The sequence below is a fragment of the Camelus bactrianus genome, chromosome 22 (assembly GCF_048773025.1).
Source record: "Camelus bactrianus isolate YW-2024 breed Bactrian camel chromosome 22, ASM4877302v1, whole genome shotgun sequence".
NCBI classification, from domain to species: Eukaryota; Metazoa; Chordata; class Mammalia; order Artiodactyla; family Camelidae; genus Camelus; species Camelus bactrianus.
In genome coordinates this window covers 29274242-29296263 of record NC_133560.1, presented here as the reverse complement: position 1 = coordinate 29296263, position 22022 = coordinate 29274242, and the positions used below count along the sequence as shown (strand labels likewise).

Genomic DNA, 22022 nt, shown 5'->3' with positions numbered 1-22022 from the left:
TCCCGGGGAGGAGGGTGCGCGGGTGCTAATTGGCCGCAGCGGCGGCCCCGCCCGCGTGTGGAGGGTGGTCACGTGACGCGACGGCTGGGGGCTCCCGGCGCGGGGGACGCTGGTGGCCAAGATGGCGGCGGAGCTGGTGGAGGCCAAAGTGAGTGAGCGGCGGCGGCGCCGGCCGGGACGGGCGGTGGGGCAGCGGCCAGGCGGCAGGCCGAACTCTGCGCCTTCCGCTCCGGGCCCCATGGCGCGGCCTGCCGGCGGCTCGGCATCCGGCCCCTTCACCCGCCTCTGGCCCCGGGGCTCTGGGTGCGGGCGGGGCTCAAGGAGGCCGGGGGCGGGGCCCCCGAAACCTCACCCTAGTCTTCGCGCTGGGGTGTCGGCCCCCGAGCTTGAGGTTGGCTTCCCCTCTTCCAGCCCAAGAGGTTGGGGTCCGAGTCCGCCTAAACACGGTCATAGGGCCGCGCCTCCCAGCTTGAGGCACAGTCCCCTCGGACAGTATGACGGGCTGGGCTGCTCGTCCCGAACTGGAGTCCGCGCGTTCTTTGGCCTGGGGGTGTGTCTGCGTCTCCCCGACCTCCTTGGTACAGTGGGCTGGCACCTGGGTTTCAGCTTACTTGCCCAGCAGACCAGACTGGGTTTGGTGACTCCTTGCTCACAAGGATCTCCTGACTGTCCTACCGCTTCCACAATCCTGGGTGAGGAGCTAGGGTCCTGAACCGCCCCCAGACACAGCGTGTCTTTTGGAGTCTGTACCCCAAGCTTGGGTTTGGAGCCCATATTCAGCTCCCGCTCTAGTCCCAGAGCCCCGCCCCCCTCCTGACACCATCCGCGCCCCGGAGTGAGCGCGGTATTAACTCAGCTTGCCCCACTCCGTGGGATGGAGCCCTGGCCCCTGTGTCCAGGGCCTTCCTAACTCTCTCTTCTCAATTTTGGGTCTTGGGCTCTGTGTTCCTCCTCCCTCTTTCCCCTCAAGACAGCATCTGTGAGGCTTTGGACTCTGCTCCTGGGGGCTCTGGAGTCCACATTTGAAGGATCAGACCTCATTTCCAAACCTTGGCTGCTTCGCTTGTACTCTCCTCCATCGTGGTCTACTTCTTAGGTCACATGCCCTTCCCACACAGCCCCCAGAAGTCTTGCTTTACATCCATTTTGTACCTCAGCTCTGGCATCTGAGTCCCCCCTCTTTCTGCAGGTTCCTGGCTGATTGCAGGGTATGTCTCTTTCTTTAGGATAGTTCCTAGTGCTTCTCTTCTATGTTCCTGTCTTGGGTCCACGTCCTATAGATGTCACCCCCCCCTCTCCTAGTTTGGGCTCCAGTTAATCCTCTTGGGACCGAGCTGGGAGCATCCCTCTCCCAGGGATGCTCCTTTTCCCAGGTGCCTCCCCGAGGTGAGGCTCCAGAGCTCTTGTCCCCGAGTAACTAGACTAGGCTCCTTCCTTCCTTCCCTGAGTAGTTTACTCAAAGCCACTGATCCCAGGAAGGTAGGGGACAGGACCTTCCCAGGACCCAGGCACAGTCCCCACCCCCTTCTGGTCTCCCCTTCCCAGGGTCCTGACCTGTAATTATTTTCTTTCGCTCCTCCCTCTCCTTAAATTTCTCTTCTCTTCCCACTGGGATCTAAAATGCAGCCATCAGGGTTTTGTGATTATAGGGTATTACCCTCCCTTCACCTCTGAGCGCGCTCCCCCTCTACCTGCACCACACATGTTTCTGCCTCTCTCTAGAGTTTCGAGAAATTGAGATTTGCCCTAGAGATGTGGAAGTCTGAACTCTGCAAGCCCAAGGCGGCAGCCTGTGGGCTTGAAGTCCCTTGGAGCCCTAAAATTTAACCTCCTTGGGGCGCTGTAGGGCTGTGGCTCTGGTCTGTCGCCCCCACCCCAGCCAGAGATGAGGGTCTGAACTCTTATACTTTCCAGGGCCTTGAAATATGATCTGATGAACTCTACTTGACCCTCTGGTGGCTGGGGCCCCCCCACTCCAATTAAATCAAGTTGACCCTTTTTTCAAGTTCTCTAATCAGGACTGCAGCCCAGCTTGCTCCGATCCTATGGAGCCTTCTTTCTTTTTTAATGCCTTACTCTCACCGTGGGGTGCCTTCCATGCCATTGAAATGTCTCCCTCTTATAGGCACTTTCCCAAGTGTCTCAAAGAGCTGGAGATTTTATCTTTTGGGGTGCAAAGTGGGCTGGTCCTAGGGTAGAATGAGGGGGGCTTGTTAATAAACTTGGAAATCTGAGAATTTTAATCTGAGGCCCCTGAGAGGAGTTGGGGGTGGGTGTCTGAGAACTCCCTGAGATAGTGTGTAGCGTTTTGTACAGAGCTCCTATTTCTTGGAGAGAAGAGCCCCTGTTAAGTTCCACGCAGCTGCTCTGTCCAGGCTGATGTTTCTCCACAGGGCTCGGAAGGCACCCAGAGTTGAGACTCTGGAAGCTGTTGGGGCCTGGCGCTGTTTATAAACACAGATCTGAGGGGCAGGCGGGTCAGGATGAAGCCACGGCAGGAAGTGATCTGCGAAGTGCTCAGGGCTTCTTCCTGAATGTTTGCACCCTGCTCACGCTGCCCCTCCCCTCCCGTGTCAAGGGCAGGCCCCTTGGTGGTGGCAGCTGCGGAGAAATCTGAGTCGTGAACATATGGTAGCTTGAGGGGTGTGTGCTGGGGTGCGCGTGCATGAGGCAGCTCCGGATGTCCAACCTGGTGGAAGGGATAAATGGGGGCAGGGGCTCGCAGGGGTGGGATGATGTGTGGTGGTCAGACTCCAATAGGCCAAGCCCACTTGCCTTTGGCTCTGTGGCCAGCGGTCAGCTCCCACATGACATTGCCTCTCCTTTTGAGTGCCTTGGGCCTCTTCCAGAAGAAACATCTTGTCTGCAAGCATTTCTTCTCTGCTCAAGGTAGGAAGTCAGGGTGAGGGAGATGGAACCTCTTTGTTTTTATAGTATTCAGTCTCTCTGCTTGGGTCCCGAAGCAGGTGGTGCTCTGGGGAGTGAGGGTCTCTCAGGCAGATGGGTGCAAGTGGAAATAGACAGCCTTAGGAGCCCGATGGTCCCAGGTCCAGATGCCTGCCCTGTGGTTGACAAGCAGGGAGGCCTGGGGCCAGCTGCTTCCCTCTTGGGGGCCTCAGTTTTCTCACCTATATAGTGGGCACCAGTCCTCTTGAGAAGGCCCTTGTGGTGCTTGGTATTGGTGACACTCCACATTTGTGCAGGAGTGGAAGGAAGACCCGCACATTTGTCTCGTGTCATTTTGAGCCCACCTGGCCATCAGCCGGAGCCTGGCGCTGGACAGCGGGAAGGAACGTTGGAGAGTTCCTGTCTTGGAACTCCTGGAGGGCAGGCCACTGCCAGGCAGTCCCAAAGGAAACATGGGGATCCACTGCACTCATGTGTTTGGTTTGATTTCATTGGCGGGACCCTGCCAGGTAACAGGTGTCAGACCTCGTTCATCACTTTGCTGCAGCTCAGTTAACAACCTCTATGGCTGGTGGAGCCCTGTGGTTCTCAGTTGGGATTGACTCTGCCCCTAGAAGACACTTTGTAATGTCTGTGGGACGTTTGTGGTCATCACGAGTGGGGCTTGGGGGGGCTTCTCCCATCTGGTGGGTGGGGCTCCACACCCTGCAGTGTGCCCAGGACGGCCCCCCAAGGAGGATGATCCAGCCCTGACATCCGCGGAGCTGAGGGGAACGCCTGCTGGAGGTACTAGCAGACACTTTGATGGCTTCAGCCGTGTTCAGCTCTGAGTCAGTGCTGGGACAGCATGGTAAAGAGGAGCCACCACTGGCTTCAGAGTTGGGTTTGAATCTTGTCTGTGACAAGCTCACCCAACCTGGCCGGGGTGTTCAAAGGATCAGAATTAAGCATATAATCACATGCCCAGCTCAGTCCCCAGCAGGTGAGCGGTGCTAAGCAAGTGGTGGCTGCCAGCCTCCACACTGAAGGGAAAACATGTTTGTGACCGATGTTGTTTGAGCACTCACTCTGCTTTTCACCTCATTTGGTCCTTCCTGCATCCTGATGAGGTGGACCTGTCATTGTCCCTGATGAAGAGACTGAGGGTCAGAGAGGCCTTCAGTGTCCTCGGCTAAGGAGTGGCTGAGGCTGTTTATGAGGAATGAAGATTCCCAGTTCCTGCCCTGGAGATGCTTTCAGGGTTGAAAATGGGAAAAGAGAACCCAAAATAGAAGCAGTTGAGGGGGCAGTCAGAGGAGCTTCTGCTGCGTTGGCGATGCTGAGGAAAGTTGGAGGAGGAGGAGGGGAGCAGGACTGAGCTGGGAGGGGACATCATAGGGAAGGGTGAGCCAGCAGCCTGAGCTCAGGCGTGGAGGTGGGACCAAGCCCAGGCCAGTGGAACTGGGGCTGAAGCCACCATCTCCTGGGGGGCCAGCTGCTGACAGGGTCTCACTTCTCTATACCCTCAGTCAGAGCCCAGGTGGCTCCGGAGAAGGCCGGCGTCCCCTTGGTGGCCCCTCACTCTGACACCTCCCTCTAAGCATATGTGTCTGTGGTTGCTCTTCCCCAGAACATGGTGATGAGTTTCCGAGTCTCCGATCTTCAGATGCTCCTGGGTTTTGTTGGTCGGAGTAAGAGCGGACTTAAACACGAACTTGTCACCCGGGCCCTCCAGCTGGTCCAGTTTGACTGTAGCCCCGAGCTGTTCAAGAAGATCAAGGAGCTCTACGAGACACGCTACGCCAAGAAGAGCTCGGAGCCCGTGCCCCAGCCCCACCGGCCCCTGGACCCCCTGACCATGCACTCGACCTACGACCGGGCCAGCTCAGTGCCCAGGACTCCCCTCACAGGCCCCAACATTGACTACCCTGTGCTCTACGGGAAGTACTTAAATGGACTTGGACGGTTGCCTGCCAAGACCCTCAAACCGGAAGTGCGCCTGGTGAAGCTGCCCTTCTTTAACATGTTGGATGAGTTGCTGAAGCCCACCGAGCTGGGTGAGTCATCGCCTCCCCTGGGGGAGCCCCACCTTCTGAGTTCTCCTAGTACCCGAGGCCTGCCATGAGCCAAGGGGCTGCGGGGGCTTGACCGTCCCAGGAAGTACAGGCGCCACCTCTGGGTCCTTGTGTTATTGACCTGTTGCTGTGTAACAATTTACCCCAAATCCCAGCAGCTTGAAACAGCCAACATCTGTTAGCTCTCAGTTTCCGAAGATCAGAACTCAGGAGTGGCCTGGCTGGGTGGTTCTGGCTCCAGGTCTTTCAGGAGGTCACAGTCAAGCTGTCGGCCAGGAGCTGCCTCATCAGAAGGCTCGACTGGGGCTGGAGGTGGGGCGCTTACTCACGTGATTGCTAGCTGTTGGCTGAAGACCCCAGTTCTCACCATGTGGGCCTCTGTGGGCTGCTTGGGTGTCCTCCCAGCATGACATGGTGACTCGAGTCCCCAAGAACCAGTGATGGGGTTGGGGGTTGCTGTAGTGGAGGGAGAGAGAGAGGAGGTAAGTGTGTGCACACGTGTGTATGCATGACCCAGCTGGAGGCCACAGGCTCTCTCTCTCATAACTTCAGCTTGGAAGTGGCATACCTTTGTACCTTTACTTCTGCGGCACTCCACTGGTCACAGATACCAAGCCTGGTACACCATGGGCAGGGGCTATGCCAGGCTGGACCACCAGGAGGCAGGGGTCACTGGGCCACCTGGAAGAAAGGCTTGCTCCCGTGCCCTTAATCCCTGTGGCATAGGGGCTGAACGTTCCATCCAACCTTCCCTCCTTCCCCTCGCAGAAGGCTGTTTCCTAGTGGGCATCCAGCGGGAGTGACATTGGTCAGGGGGTTCAGGCTTGTCAACGTGGGCCAGCCTGCCAAGGCACATCTAGGTGTACGCCCAGGAGGTGGGGTGCAGTCGCAGCCGGAGGAGGTAATGCCAGGGAACCTCGTATTTACGTTGACTGCGCGCCTGCTGTGTGGCGGGCCCCGGCCCCTCCCAGACAGTTCTGATGACAGAGCTGGGGGTGGATGTCAGCCTGGACTCAACCTCAGATACTGTCTTGAGCTCCAGGCCGGGAGGCCGACTAGCCACATTTTCTAGGGCTGGAGATGGGGTGGAAGGCAGTGGGGCTCTTGTCGCTCCTCCAGTTTTACCAGGTCCCTGCTTGTTCCTAGAGAACCCCCTCATCCATCCACTCACTGGTTTATTCACACGGCACGCATCTAAGCGCATGGAGCAGACAAAGCCCCCACCCTTGTGGAAGTTCCCTTCTTGCACTCCTTGTCTGGGGCCTTGGGTGCCCCCAGCCTGTGCTGGCCCTCTGGGTCCTGCAGCCCATCATGGTGAGCCCTGCGCACCGTGGCAGAGGTCACGGCCCTTCCACCCAACTAGCCGCTGGGCCCCTGGCTGCGCGGTTCTCTCCCTCCCACCCTGCTGACCCAGCGGACTGCCTTGCTTGGCCAGGGGCCCTCTCTGCACATAGGCTTTAGTTCAGCCCCACGCCCACTGGCCCTCTCGGTCCTGCCCTAGGTTTGGGAAAGGGGAGGGGGACAACTGCCTATAGTCCTTGGACTTGGTGAGGGTGGGTCGGAGGGGCTGTGGTTCCAGACGAGGCTGCAGGAGGCCAGTGAGAGCTCTGGTGGTGGCCTGGCCCTGGGATCTGAGGGCCTACACTCCAGCCCGGGGCTCTGCCCTCCTCTGCTTTCTCTGATTTGAGCAGGCATTTCTCGCCAGCCTTCAGGTGGGGAGCAGGTTGCCTCAGCAGCACCTGTTGTGGGAGTGACGTGGCAGCACTGAGGCCCAGAGTCCCCTCCCTGCGTTTCTCCGGATGACCTCCCCTGCCTCTGCTCCCCACAGTGTCTCATAGATGCAAGGACCGGTTCCCCCACCCTGCCCCTAACAGGCTTTGAGGCCTCAGAACTGGCTGGCTGGCTGGTTCTGAAGGTCGAGCTGATGATTTAGGCTCCTAAGGACTCCCAGCATGATCTTTGTAACAAGGAGTCTGGGTTTTTACTGGGGAGCTGCAAGGCGGGCTTGGCATTGGGCGGAGGATGGGGCTGGAGGTGACTTTGAACTCAGGGCGGCAGCCTCCCTCCCCTGCCTGGACCGTGGGCTTCCTTCCTGCACGGCGAACGTGCAGTCCTTCCGCCCCACAATGCATCACTTTGCCCTGAGCCCCCGGGGACCCCGGTCACCTGATCTCCGGGAGAGTCTGCTCCCCTGTCTATACCGGGAATTACTCTGCTGGCGGCTCAGAACAAAGAGGCCGACCCCACCCTGCCTTTGCTCCCACCCACTCCCCTGCCCCATCCCAAGGTGTACGCTTTTCTCATGACTCTCTTTTTTCTCGAGGACTCCCAGCGGCTGCCCGGTTTCCTAGGGAGGGGCCTCATCCAGCACAGACGCTGGCCCCAGAGCAGGCCAGCCCCTTCTGTTCCAGGAGAAGTGGTTCTGCCTGCCCAGCCTGCACCCTGGGTGCCTCCCTGTGGTGAACCCTGCAGCGCTGGCTTTGCCCAAGGGCCACTTCAGGAGGTTCTGGCCAGCTTCCCCTTCCCCCTCGCCCCTGGTCATGACCTGCCGACCAAAACAAGGCCCAAACAGTCTGGTCCTGTTTCACCAGAAGAGCCGCCAGCCAGCTCCAGGATGGAGACTGAGCTAGGCCGACAGGAGACATAAATCACAAGGAGAGGAATGTTCGGGTTGGGGGAGGGGAGGGGAATAATAGAACCACAGAGCGAGAACTGGAAGGACCTTAGGAGACAGATGATCTGCTCCAGCAGGGGGTGAGGACCGGTGCCCAGAAAGGTCAGGAGACTGGCCCAAGGTCACACAGTCTCCTGAGGAGGGGAGTCTGGGGCTACGTGCTCAGCCATCTTCCCAATTCTCACCCCCTCCCTGCACTATCAGTGCCTTGCTCCCCTGTGGGGAAGCACCTGTTCTGAACCACATGAAGCTTCTGGACCCCAGGCCTCTTCTCAGGATGGGGACCCCAGCCGTCTTCCCCTTCCCAGTTGGGAGAGGGGCCAACGGCCAGGCACACTGGGACCAGAGGCTCTCACTGCCCAATGATGGGGTGGGGCTGAGAATGCAGCCTTGGGTTATGACACTGCTGCTGGGGGCTCACTGGATATCTGGTGACCTGAGGGTCCCCCAAGCCTGGCCCCTTGGGGTGTCAGCAGCCAGAGTTTGACTGGTGACTGTCATGAGACTCAAGGACAGACAGAAGAAAACACAACCTGGCCTGGTGCTGAACCTGGGCTCCTGGCATCCCCGTGGCCAGCGCCTTGCAGGGTGGGCCCACTCCCATGGCCCAAGAGAGAGAGTAAGCTGTCCCTGGTACTCCAGTGCCCAGAGAAGTGGCTGATCGAGAGCCAGTGGTCTAGTGCCCGCTCTGTCCTGCAGAGCCCACACATGTCCCTCATTCAGGCTTGACGCCCCTTTGGTTGGTATTGCCCAAATGACAAGCAAGGTAATAGAGCCCTGGCCTGGTGCATTTTGCCAGGAAGCTGCACTGGAGGTGATGATAGGGTGATGGGTGAGGAATGTTCTAATCAGGGAGGGCAGGGTTCCCAGGGAGCCAGTAATATTTCAGTACCAGGAGCCCCTTATTGCACATTTGTGGGGAGGTGGCAGTCAAGGAGGCTTCCTGGAGGAGGTGGCATTCCCATCTGGATCTGAGGGATGAGTAGAAATTAAGCTGGACCAAAGGAGGTTAGGGGGTGTGTGTGTTTTTTAGGCAGAGGCTGGGTGGTGAGAGAGGGTCGTGAATGGAAGCCATTGTGACTGGAGCATGGTGTGGTGCAGGCTTGGGGAGGGAGAGCAGCCCAGACATGGGCCGCAGAGGCCAGGAAATGCAAGATGGGTAGGCCATTGGGAACATTGGGAGCCAATTGGACTGTCCTGAGGGCTTCTGAGCTTTTCCAGGTCTTGTTTTCTTGAGTCCTTTCTGCGGCAGGGAATATCCTTGAGGCACAGAGGTAGGGTGGCCTGCCCGCCACCCCATAGCCTGGAGTAGTTCATACCAGGCCCCTGGTGCCTCCGTGGCATCAGGTCCATCTAGTGCCCTGGGAACCTGGACAGTCATGTGGCACCCCATGTCCTGTGTCCCAGCTGCAGGGCAGGTGGCCTGTCCCACTGGGCTGGTTGGTGGCAGGAGGGGCTCTGCCAGCTCTGCCGTAGGTGCCTTAGGGAGCATCCAGCACAATCTGTGAGGAGCCTGCAGGTGGGCATGGAGGTGGTCCTGCCTTCATGCTTTCCCCCCAGCAGCCAGAGGAAGCTTTTAGACTAGCAGGCTGGTTACGTTCCTCCTCTGCTCAAAACCATCTCATGATCTGGTTTTTCTTCTCTGTCCCCTCTATGCCCTTACCACCTCCCTCTTGCCCGCCCACCTTGCTCACTCTGTTTCAGTCTCCTCCAGCATTCCAGGCCTGATCCTGCCCCAGGACCTTTGCATGTGCTGTCTTCCTGTCTGTCACACTCTTCTCTATACACCCACATAGTCGTTCTTCCCCTATCGCGTAATCTGAAGCTCATCTGCCTCTTCTCCTTGCCCTCCCTCACCACTCTCTCCTCCCAGCCTGACATTATTCAATGCCTGGGACTGGCTTGTTCCCCCACTGCATCTGCAGGATGGAGTGGGGTGGGGGCAGAATGAGCAAAGGCTTGGAGCTGAGGAGCAACCTGGGGGCTGCAGTGAGAACGACTTTGAACTCACGTTCTCTTTCAGTGCTTGTTCCTCCCACGGCCCCACCAGCAGGAAGTCGGGAGCCCAGGTCCCTTGCCCCGTGAGTGGAGGAGCGTGGTTTTGAACCCAGAGCCCCCAACTGGAGTTTGTGGTACCCGTCTGCTCCCTGACATTTTCGAGGCCTCTGTCCTCAGCCCAGGACACCTGTTTTCTGGCCTTGTCCATGACACCCCCCACATCCGACCAGCACCACCTGCTGGGGCGGGGCTTCAGCCTGGACGCCAGGCCTGGGGCCCCAGGGGGCTGCCATCTAAAGGACTTCAGGCCAGTGGGAGAGACACCAGTCCCATCCGATTGAATTCTTAAAAGGTCTTTTTCTTCCTATTTAAATTTTTGTAAATATGTGTTCATCATAGAAATCACAGGTTAACACCAAGGAAGCCCGTTGTCCAGGGCAGGGGCGGTCCCTGTGGGCGGTCTCGGCTAGTTCTTGCCACCGCCTTCTCTGTGTGTGTGCGACCTACGAAGTGTGGTGTGTCCTGACTACTGGTGTGTCACCTCCTACCCCCTGGTATATCGTGCGCACCTTCTGAGGTCACTAAATATTATTTGCTAGTGGCAGTTTGCGAGGCTGTGTGGTAATGCGTATGTCATGCTCTGTGTTGGGGTCTCAGATCGAGCAGGCAGCTAGTTCCCCGTCTCCCTGGTCCATTTGCTCCTCCCGGGATTCCAGCTCCCCTGAGCACCCTGGAACAGGGGCTCTCCCTTTAGTCCTGAGGGGCGCTCTGCCTGGTGAGTGTGCTGGAGGCTAGGAGGGCGATTACCTCCTCCGCCCTGCTCCACCTGTGCAGCATGGGTGACAACAGAGGTACCTTTGGCACAGCGTCCACAACGAACCAAAGACATGGGAAAATTGTGTTCACTCTAAGAAGATAAAAGTTTTGGAGAAAACAGAACAGGGAAGGGGGTGGGGAGCGCTGGAGTTGCAGGTGGGTTGGGGTGGAGGTTGTGGCTTTTAAATAAAGGCACTCAAGGGAAGACTTCTATTCCAGGGGCATTTGCGCAGACTTTCTTAAACACCAGGACTGTGTAGGTACTTGAGGAGGGGAACGTTCTGGAAGAGGGGATGGCAAGTGCAAAGGCTTCTAGGCGAGATGTTCTTGGCAGGTGAGGAGCATGAGGAGGTGGCTAAGGTGGCTGCCGTGGAATCAAGGCCACCAGGGCTGGGGACAGAGTGCCCCCTAAGGTCCTGAGCTGAGGGAGCCAGGAGACCAGCATCGGGTCTGCATTCTGATCAGATAAGCACTGGCGGAGAAGGGACCACCCTGGATGCATTTGGGATTTGAAGTGAGCAGGATTGGCCTCAGGAGCTGATGGTGAGGATGGACGCCACATCTCAGCCCTGAACAGCCCGAAGGGTGGGGCCGCCACTGGCGGTGGACGGCTAAGGCACGGTTTTGGGGGACCCTCACCCCCTCCTGGTGGTGTAGGGTGTGCTGTGTCCCTGCTGAGGTGGCAGCTCACCTCCCACTGGCCATTTGGCTCCCTGGGGAAACAGTCACAGCCGTCCCAAGCTGATGGCACAGCAGAAAATCTGGATTCAGTGTGCATCCCCTGCCCCCACAGCAGCCTCACCTAGAAGTAGGAGTCCTTCTCGGAAAGGGACCCCGGATTCTAGTCCTTCAGTGACCTTTCTTGCAGTTTCTACTGGCAGAGCTCCCTGATTACCAGGTGGACCGCCCCCCTCCCCTGCCTTCCAGGGGACTCGGTGGGATCTATCAGATGTGAGACCCCCTCCCCCATAAATAATTGCCCCAACTCTTTGGGCAGGTCTGGGCATGTCTGCAAGTAGCCTCCCTGCACCCAGCCCTCCAATTAGGCGGCCCTTTTCCAGGGCCCCAGCCAGGACTCTGGAGGGACCAGCCCTCCTCAACAAGCAGGAACTGGCGGCAACAACGTGGCAGTGTCAGTGGCCACCTCTGACTGGCTCCATCTCCAGACCTAGCCCTGAGAGATGGGTCCTGTGCGTGGAGGCTGTCCAGGCTTGGGTGGGGATGGAGGTGTACAGGGCTGGGTAGAGCTGGGGTACGAACCAGTCCGAGCTGGTTTCAAATTTGAATTGTGTTTGCTTTTTAAATAGCTTCCCCATTGTGCTGCTTTGGACTTCGGAAGTAGGGGTGGGCTGACCAGGGCCTGTTCCCTGCTGGTCTTGGCCACGCCAGGCCTGTGCTCAGCTCTCACTGGCGGCTTGCGTGGTGCAGGGCAGAGTGGGGACGTGGAGGCATAAGCCACGTGGCTTACAAAGCCGAAAATATTTACACCCCTACTCGTTACAGGGACAGTCGGGCCATCGCTCTTCTGACGGGTTTGCAGTATGAAAAAGGCAGACGCCTTACCTCGTGGCCACTCCAAGGCTGACATGTGGCCAGCTCTCGCACCCCCAGAGACAGCTCTTGCACAGAGCCCCTCCCTCGGTTTTGGGTTTTGATTACACAAATAGCAACCCCTGCTCCGCACCTGCCTTTTTCACTTAAAACCATCTTGGGGATGAGTCTGTATCGGAGCACCTGTTTTCACGGTAGCATAGTATTCCCTTGTGTGGGGTCCCGTGTGGATGTTGACCAGACCACACGGGTGGGCACCTAGGTCATTAACAGTCTTCTGCTGATAAAAACCATCTGGAGTCGCGTCGGGCGGCAGGCGTGGTCCTGCTGCGCGTGCGCGCGTCTACCGGCGCCGGTGGCCGTGGTCCGGGGTCTGTTCCGGCTTCTCCGCAGAGCCTTTCCCTCCTGCCAGCGCGGCCTCGTCAGTGTTTATCAGACTTCTCCACCTCTTCCAGTCTTCCAGTCACATGACTGCCCAGTGTAGTGGGTTTTGTTGGGGGGGGTATTGGTGTTATTTGTGTTTTGGTTTTTTTGCTTCATCAAATTTATTTTTACATTGAAGTGAGATTTTTTTTTTTAATTGAAGTATATAGTCAGTTTACAATGTTGTGTCAGTTTCTGGTGTACAGCACAATGCTTCAGTCGTACATGAATATACTTATATCTGTTTTCATATTCTTTTTCACCGTAAGCTACCACAAGATATCGAATATAGTTCCCTGTGCTACACAGTATAAACTTGTTTATCTATTTTATGTATACCAGTCAGTATCTACAAATCTCAAACTCCCAGTTTATCTCTTCCCACCCCCTTCCCCCTGGTAACCATAAGTTTGTTTTCTATGTCTGTGAGTCGGTTTCTGTTTTGTAAATAAATTCTTTTGTCTTTTTTTTTTTTATTGGATTCCACATATAAGTGATATGTCATACAGTATTTTTTTTTTCCTTTTTCTGGCTTATACATTGAGTAAGATTGACCTATAATCTGATATTAGTTTCCGGTGTACGACATAGTGACTTGGTATTTTTATGCATTACATAATGATCACCACTTCTCAGTGCAGTTTTATATTTTTAATCATTGAGGTATAATTTACATACAGTGAATTCCAGATATTTAGGGTGTAATTTGAGTTTTAGCAAATGAACGTACCCGAGTAAACCAAGTGCCATCAAATACAGAACATTCCCGTCACTGTTAAGTTTCCACGTGCCCCTTCCCTGACAGTCCTTGCCTACCCTGGCCCCAAAGGCCACCATTGTTCCGAGTTCTGTCACACAGGTTCATTTTGCCTGTTCCGGAATGTGACACAACACACAGGCAGCACATACTTCTTTGCATCTGCCTTCTCTGGCTCAGCGTTTTGGGTTTCAGATTCATCCATGTCAATGTATAGATAACAAGTTTTATTTTATTGTATGATTGTAACACATCTTGCTTGTTCTTCCGTTGGCAGGCTCTTGAGTTGTTTGCAGTTTAGGGCTACTAGGAATAAATTTACCAAGCATTCTTGCACAGGTCTTTTTGTAGACGTTTATTTGGGAAATACCTAACAGCAGATTGCTGGTTATAGGGTAGGTTTAGATTTAACTTTATTAGAAAGTGCCCAACCATTTTTCCAAAGTGATTGTACCATGTTACAACCACCATCACCCCCAGCAGAAAGTTCTGGTTACTCCACATCCTCATCAGTTGGAATTGTTGGTCTTATCATTTTAGCCATTCTAAGTCGACGTGCGGAGGTTTTAAACCAATCTTGCATTCGTAGGCCAAATCCCAGGGGCCCTGGCTGTCTGCTAGTATTTTGTTAAAGATTTTTACATCTATGTTCATGAGAGCTGTTTGTGTTTTTCCTTTCTTGATGCATTATTGTCAGGTTTTGGAAGCAGAGTTATGCTGCCTCATAAAATGAGTTGAGAAGTTTTCTTCCTTCTCTGTTTTCTGAAAAAGTTTATATATAAAGTTTATATGGATTCTTCCTTAAACATTTGATAGAATCCACCAATCTGGACCTGCAGTCTTCTTTGTGGAAAGGTTTTTAATTATGAATTCAATTTCTTTAACTGATAAAAAGCTTTTCAGACTCTCTATATCCCTTGGTGTCAGTTTTGGTAATATGCATCTCTGGAAGAATTTGTTCATTTCATCTAAATCGGTGAACTTACTGGCATGACGTTGCTTACGACTGCCTCGATTGAACCGGAAGGCTGTAGGGTCTGTCCTGTTGTCCACCTTTCGTCTCTGATAGTTCATGTTCTCACTGTCTGACTGTCCGGTCTGACTAGGTGTTTATCAGAAACCTTGGGTGCTGTTGGGCCGTCTGTCGTGTACTGGGCTTTCTGTTTCATCGGCTTCCATCTTCATCTCCTTCCTTCTAATGGCTTTGCTTTTAGTCTGCTCTTCTTTTTCTAGCTTCTTGTGGAAGGAGGAAGCATATGTCATTCATTTTAAACCCTTTTCATTTTTTTTTAATAGAAGCACTTAAACCTATAACTTTTCCTCTCACGACTGCTTTAGCTGCCTTCCACACACACATTTTGGAAGGCTGTGTTTTCTCATCCAGGCCAGAGCACTTTCTGATCGCACCTGGGGTTCTCAGTGCAGGTACGACTGAGAGTAAAGACCCAGCTCTTCACCACCAAGGTCTCAGTCCCCTGGCCGACTCCCCTAGCCTCTAGGGGGTCTCCAGTGGGTGCCTTGTGACGCGAGCATGGCTCTGTGTGCCCTGGCCCTGCTGCCCTCCTCACACTTCCCACTGTGAGCCAGGCCAGACTGCTCTGTGACTCTGATTTTGTGCACTTGGACTTTTACTGCTGGTTCAATTCCTTATCTCCTCGGCCAGCCCGTGAGTGCCTGAGGCAGGATTTTGTTCAGCTTGTGCCCTGTCCCCTCTGGCAGTGCTGTGCAGGGCCCACTGAGAACCCATCACGTGCAGGACCTGGGCCGAGTGCCTCACAGTTGGGCACATGCTCACAGGTGCCTGGAACAGCCCTGCGATTTAGGGACAGGGCAGTCACTGGTGTCTCTCGGACCTGGAGCAAGCGGCTGACCTGAGGGCACTTGGCCTGTCGTGCTGTCTCCTGCCAGCCTGCCGGGCTCTTCTCCTGGCACGAACAGCTCTCAGTCCTCTTGAGTAGATGCCTGAACTCTGGAGGGCTGAGAAGGCTGTTACTCCCCGAGTGGCCCTCAGTGGGGGGCGTGGGGGACACAAGTGTTCCCTGAACCATAGGCTGTGGTTAGTGGCCCCAAGAAGGGGCAGGATCCCCCATCCCTGGAGGTCCCCCGTCCAGCCTACATGTCCAGCCACATGGATGGGGCTCAGCCTCCCATTTCCTGCTTCCCAGTCTAAAGATGGCCAGGCCTGTAGGAATGACCATGGTCAGCGCCTGCGCCAGGAACCAAACGTGTCCCTGACCCCGAATTTGTCTCCAGTTCCACAGAATAATGAGAAGCTTCAGGAGAGCCCATGCATCTTCGCCTTGACGCCCAGACAGGTGGAGCTGATCCGGAACTCCAGGTGCGCCAGGGCCACTGCAGAACCTGGGCTCAGCACTGGGGGAAGGGAGGCCCCAGCCTGCTCGGGGCCCGTGCTCTCATGGCCTTTGACCCACAGCCCTGAGGCAGGCCAGCCGTCCTTCTTTAACAGAGCCCCGCCTGGGTGCTGCCAGCATCGGGGCTTGCGTTCTCTTGGGGGGGTGTGGAGCAGACTCCCTGGCCCTGCTGTCCCCATGCCAGGAGCGCCCCGCCATGACCACCAGAGACGTCCCCAGACATCACCAGTGTCGTGGGGGCGGGACTGCCCGGTGAGGACACTGGGCTGTAGCAGATGACGGTTGGAGGCTGGTTCCGGGCTGCGACTCTGCTCTCTGAGGCCTCCATCTCCAGCCATTTGTCAGGCACCCACTAACCCACTATCCACACCAGCCCCCCACTTTTCAGAGAGAGGAGGTCATTTGCCCAAGTCACCAGTGAGTCAATGGCAGGAGAGAATGTTCTAGATAGTACCCCTTGGCCTTTGGTTGTTATAGAAGGTAACAGGTTAGTCCACCCAGCTGGCCCAGGAGGGGCCCACAGTCCCCAGCAAAGGATCAGAGTGGCTCCCGGCACGCTCCCCCACTGACCCCTCTTCTCCTCCCCGTGCACAGAGAACTGCAGCCCGGGATTAAGGCCGTGCAGGTCGTCCTGAGGTAAGCCCAGGTGTGCCAGGACCCCGGGCGGGGGCACGGCAGGGACCCTTACCTGACTCTACCTCCCTGACCCTGGGTGGCCAACGTCCTGCCATGTCCCGCCCCAGGCCCCTCTCAGAACCCCCTGCTTCTCCTTTCTTGTTATCTGGCCTTGTCTGTGGGGCATCACTATCCAGCCCCACTCAGGCCAGACACGGGACCCCTGACACCTCCCACTTACAGTCCAGCATTGAGATCTACCCATCAGGCCTGACAGGGCCTCTGTCGCCTCCATCCACCGTCTGTCCTCCCTGCCGTCCCAGCGGGCCCTCCCGTGCCCGAGGTGCTGCGGCCCTATGGTCCCCACTGTCCTTGCAGAATCTGCTATTCAGACACCAGCAGCCCCCAGGAAGACCAGTACCCACCCAACATTGCAGTGAAGGTCAACCACAGCTACTGCTCTGTCCCGGTGAGTGCGGCCCTGCCTCCGGCATCTGTGGTGGTGGGGGGGAGGGGGCAGAGAACAGAGAGTAGAGGGGGTGACGCCGAACACCTCGGCGATGGTGTGAGCTGGTCTGTTTGCTCTCAGGGCTACTACCCCTCAAATAAACCTGGCGTGGAGCCCAAGAGGCCGTGCCGCCCCATCAACCTCACGCACCTCATGTACCTGTCCTCGGCCACCAACCGCATCACCGTCACCTGGGGCAACTATGGCAAGGTGAGCGCGCCCTGCCACCCCTGCCCTTTCCCTCCTACCCCCTCCAGTCACCCACCCTTCCTCCAGCTCAGTCTTGACTCCCCTCCCCCGCCCTCAGAGTTACTCCGTGGCCTTGTACTTGGTGCGGCAACTGACCTCCTCGGAGCTGCTGCAGAGGTTGAAGACCATCGGGGTTAAGCACCCGGAGCTGTGCAAGGCACTGGGTGAGCCCTGGGGCCTTTGTGCTGATGGGTGGGGCTCCCACGGCCCCCGGGGGTGGTTGCAGCTCCATCATCTCAGACGTTCCCTGTCCCGGGTGTGAGGTGCAGGCCCAGTCCTCATGGGAGCGTGTTGCCTGTGAGGGGCCCCCTGACAGGGCACCTTGACCTCCCAGGGCCCAGCTATCACCCTGGGGGTTAGGGAGCTCTGAGAGGTCTCTGGAGGGTGTGGAAGGAGGAGGGGGAGCCAGGCAGCGAACCGTCAGTGCAAAGGCCCTGAGGCAGGGATGAGCAAGGAGTGCTGACAGGCCCCAGGGAGCCCAGTGAGTAGGGCAAGGAGAGCTAGGGTGGGGGCTGTCGGGGTCCACCGGCCAAGCACATGCGGCAAGGAGCCTTGGAGCCTTGCTGGGAGGGGCCGACCCACGTGGTCTGTGCTCAGGCAGGTGCTTCTGGCTGCCCTGCAGGGGATGGGGCAGGTCAGGGTCGGGGCCGGGGCTCAGAGAGTTGGAGCAGAAGACGGGCTCACGGCGGAGGTGCATGCCTGGTGATGAAGGTCTGACCAGAAAGCCGAGACCACTCATTTGGTGTTGTGCTCTAACAACCGAAGAAAGGGGGTGAGAATACAGAGGGCATTTTAACGAAGCCAAAACCTCCCCTTAGACCAGCAGCGGAGCGGGGCTGCCCGGCACACAGTAGTACTCAGGAGTTTCCTCCCGGGTTGCCCAGACGCCCGCCTGGCTTGGCTTCTGACCCCAGCCTCACAATGGCTCTGGGCAGTGGGACCTGGCCGTGTCCCAGTCTGACCAGTGGGGACAGACGTTGGGGTGCAGAATGGCCGAGTTAGGGGGCTGTGACCCCGGGACCTCTGCCTAGGCGCCCTGCTCCACCACCTCTCTCTTTTCACAAAGGGCCCTTTTCCTTCAGCCCCACCCTCACCTGCCTGTTGGCCTGCAGGGACGGTGGCCAGCTTGACCAGAGGAGGCAGGCTCCCTGCAGCAGCTCGGCTAGCCGCAGTGCCTGTTGGCAGGTGCACGGATTGGTGCAGGGCTGGGTAGGGCTCATCTAGGCAGCAGGGGCTACAGGGGGGGGACCGGCTGGTGGAGGCTTAACTCCTCAGTGACCAGCCAGGAGCCAAGGCCTAAGGCAGTGCTGGGGGCCCTCAGGGTGTGTGTCGCTCTGTGCGTGCCAGCCTGGGCCTGTGCTGGGCAGGGCTCCCTCTCTGCAGCCAGCCTCCTGCCGGGCATCACCGCTGCTGCATTTGTTCCTCTCTAGTTTCGGCCACGAAGTTCTGTTGAACCTTTTCTGCTGCACACGCCTTGCCTCTCTTAGGTAGGGGAGGAAGAGGCCTTGCTTTGAAACAGTGGATGCTGCATCCATTCTTAGCTGTCCTGGGTCTTTTAGAGGGGCCGAGGCCTCTGGGTCCACCATCAGTTAGCACTTGTTAGCCAGAGAGGGGAGCCACAGGGTAGAAATTCATACTGAGGTGTGAATGACTGGTGTGACCTTAGGGACAGTGGGGGAGTGGTGGGGGAGAGGGGGCAGGGGGCAAGCTGGCAAGTCACCCTCAGCCCCCTGTGGGATCGGCTTTCTGGAGGAGAGGGCGCAGGAGTTGTGTTGGGGGAGGGGCAGTTCCAGGCCCCTAGCAAGGTGGCCTCCCCCACTGCAGGGCCCGGGGTTGATCTTCTCCTGAGCCATCTGGGAATGAAGTTTAACGAGGTGCCCCTCAGGTGCGTCCGCCAGCCTCCCTGCACCCCCTGCAGGCCCATCCCCAGGGCTGCAGTGGGCGAGTTTCCTTCCAGGCTTTTTCCAGCCTTGTGTGTTTGCGGTAGGGTGGCTTTAGTGGCAGGTACCCACTGTCTTCTCATCTGATAGAGAAGCAGACTCAGATGGTGCCAGAGAGCCGCGCTCGTGGGCCTGCTCTTGCCCCCCGGGTCCGTGGTAGGCACTCCTGACCTGGCATCAGGGCTTCCCAGCCCTTGGAGTGTGCAGGAGGCCGTCGGCACTGCCTCACCCACCCCAGAGTCCTCAGGGATGGTTTTCATGGGAATTAACAGTCACAGTAGGTGGCCTGTGTTAGCTGCTTGTTGCCTGGATCTTTTCAGAAAAGTCACATGGGTCATGAAAAGCCCCAGCAGGGCAGGCTTATTTGGGGGGCCTGTCCCCCATCGTCACGCACCCAGAAATAACTAGCTGCTGCCCAGAGGTTTTTAATGTAGGTGGTCTCTGTAGCCCCTCGCCCTGGAGCTAAAACTCATGTCTCATCATCCTGGAGGTGGGTATTAGGGTGCTCTTTATGTGAAACGCTGCCTTTCTGAAACAAGGGTGCCGAGCGTGCTCGCTGCTGCCCTCCGAGCACCTCTGAGTGCTGCAGAGAACCCGCCTCTGGCCTCAGGCCTGCAGGCATCTCCGTCCCTTCCCTGCTGATCTAGGCTGCCCCTTCCCCACAGTCAAAGAGAAGCTGCGCCTAGACCCTGACAGCGAGATCGCCACCACGGGCGTGCGGGTCTCCCTCATCTGCCCGGTGAGTGAGGGAGCGCGGTGGCCTGGGGCAGCCAGGCGGGCGGTACTGGGCCGGGTGGCCACTCACACCTTGTCATCTTCCCGGCTCCGCAGCTGGTGAAGATGCGGCTGTCGGTGCCCTGCCGCGCGGAGACTTGCGCCCACCTGCAGTGCTTCGACGCCGTCTTCTACCTCCAGATGAATGAGAAGAAGCCCACCTGGATGTGCCCGGTGTGCGACAAGCCGGCCCCCTACGACCAGCTCATCATCGATGGGTGAGTCGCCGGGGCGCTCATGGGGCTGTGCTGGGCTCAAGCTCTCACCTCTCAGGGCCCCTGTGGAAGGAGGAATGGAGCCAGGCAACCTGTGAGGCCTCTGTGGCTCCTCCTCCTGGGACCTCTGGGCAGCCCTGTGGGACATGTCAGGGGTGTTGCTGTGCAGTGGCAATGGTGTCACTTAGGGTTCAGAAGCAGGGCTAGGGAGGTCCACTGTTGCTTTCCACGTGACCTCGCTGCACGATTCAGGAAGCTGCTTCCTGGGTGGCATTCAGCACAGGCTCCGTCACATCCTGCATGTAGGACGGTGAAGGGGATATGTCTCCCCAAAACTCTGGCCCTTTCTGTTGGTCCCTTTGCTAGGTAGTGCCAGCTTGTGGCCAGTCTGCCTCCCCAGTCTGACTGGCAGGCCCTCCCCTTGCCACAGGGGAACGAGGGGAAAAAGGCCATTCTCCCCAAAAAGGAACCTTTGCTCTGGTCTTAGGTTTCCAGAAACTGAGCCTAGCACCTGACTGACCAGCTCCTGCCAGGCGCCAGCCACACCCGTTTCTGTCCCCAGAGCCGGGGCAGGGGAGGGAACAGGGTGGCCCAGGGAGGAGCAGGCCAGGGGCAGCATGGCTGAGTCTGGTAGCCACTCTCTGAATCACCGGCTACACGGCCCACACCAGTGCGTGGCGGCCGAGGTGCAGCTAGGGCACATGCTGTGGGGAAGGGAGTGGCCGCGACCTGCAGTGGCCACGTGTGAGTTGTCCCCACGGTCAGCCACTTGTCTCCATCTGATCACCGCACGTGAGGTCCTGCCAAGCCCTCCCTCTCAACCATCCTGGGAGCTGGACCTTGATCCTCTCCACCTTACAGATGAGGAAGCTGAGGCTCAGAAGGTTCCCCCCAGCTCACAGGTGGCCAGGCTGGGACTCTGACCACACTATGGCAAGCTCTGAGCCTGGGTCCTCTCCCCAGGAGGACTGAGCTGCCACCCCCATGCAGTCCAGCCTCAGGGTAGAGTGAGGAGGCCCCTGGGGCCGGGCACAAGGGCTGGGCCTGAATGGCAGCTCTGTTCCCGGCCTGGCAGCTGTGCGGCCCAGAGCCCGACTTCCCCCCCACAGGCCTGGAGTGGGCCACCCAGGCTTGGGTGGTGGTAACTGTGACAGCTCTAGGGACAGAAAAGACTGGGGCTGGGCATTGTGATGGTGTCCCACACAGACTGCAATTCCACTAGCCCATGGAGCCTGGGTGTAGCCAGGGAGGCTTAGGGTCTTTGATTTATGCATTTATTCCTTGAGGCTCTACCACTTTGTTCCTGGCCCTGAGCTGAGTGACTCAGGGGTCCCCAAAAGGACTCTGTCCCAGACTCTGCGTTCAGGGAACTCCCAACTGGGCATGAGGGGTGGGGGGACCAAGCCAGACACAGATAATTCCTGTTGTCTGTGCTCTGCCTGGAGATAAGCCATAGAGTGGGGCTTTGGAGGGTGAGTAGGAGTTTTCCAGGTAGTGAAGTGCATTGCAGGGAGAGTTGTGTTCACACCAGGGTAACCCTGGGGTGGTGGGTCTGTGAGTGTGACGGTGGAGACAAGGCCTCAAGGTGGGCCTGGGAGGGTCCACGTCAGCCACAGCGGTGTCCTACACAAGGCTTCCCTCCTGCGTGACCACGACCCAGGTGGTCGAAGTCACCTAGAGGCAGGTGCAGCGTTGAGGTTGAACAAACGCTGGGGGCTCTGGTATGTTCCCTGCACCCAGCCTGGTATGGGCACTTGGCCACTCCTCAGATCCCTGCAGCTGCTGGAGATGGTGGGCCCTGTGCCTGCCTCATCCTGCAGACAGAGAGACCAAGGCTGGTGGTCAGGAAGTAGCTGGGGGTTAGGACCTGAACCCAGGCCTGCTGCTGCCTGGCCTTGTGGCCTCAGGAGGACTCACCTCCCCATCCCAGGCTTCAGTTTCCCCAACTGTAAAATGGGCCTTGCTGGCTGTACCTCAGAGAACAGTGCCCAGGGCCACAGCTCGCCATGGGGCCCTCTGGGGTTGCTGCTGGCCATATGGGAATTATGTGGGCTCATTCTGTTCCCAGGTGAATTGAGCCTGTTTCCTCATCTGTAAAAACAGGGGCAACACAGAATCAGGATGGGAGGGTGGGAGCCCCTCATTTAGGGGGTCAAGTGGCCCCCTAGG

At 57.5% G+C, this 22022-nt stretch overlaps 1 protein-coding gene across 2 annotated transcripts in view; it reads left to right on the top strand.

Annotated features, from left to right (window-relative positions):
* Positions 1-22022, top strand: part of PIAS4 (protein inhibitor of activated STAT 4) — a 27480-nt gene continuing 5458 nt past the window's right edge. For both annotated transcript variants that reach the window (XM_074351096.1, XM_074351095.1), the window contains exons 1-9: positions 1-148; positions 4517-4943; positions 15434-15518; positions 16147-16188; positions 16546-16636; positions 16757-16885; positions 16983-17088; positions 19530-19603; positions 19696-19856. In XM_074351096.1, the coding sequence (XP_074207197.1) occupies positions 122-148; positions 4517-4943; positions 15434-15518; positions 16147-16188; positions 16546-16636; positions 16757-16885; positions 16983-17088; positions 19530-19603; positions 19696-19856 (1142 nt within the window). In that variant the 5' untranslated portion in view covers positions 1-121. The remainder of the gene's footprint in view (positions 149-4516; positions 4944-15433; positions 15519-16146; positions 16189-16545; positions 16637-16756; positions 16886-16982; positions 17089-19529; positions 19604-19695; positions 19857-22022) is intronic.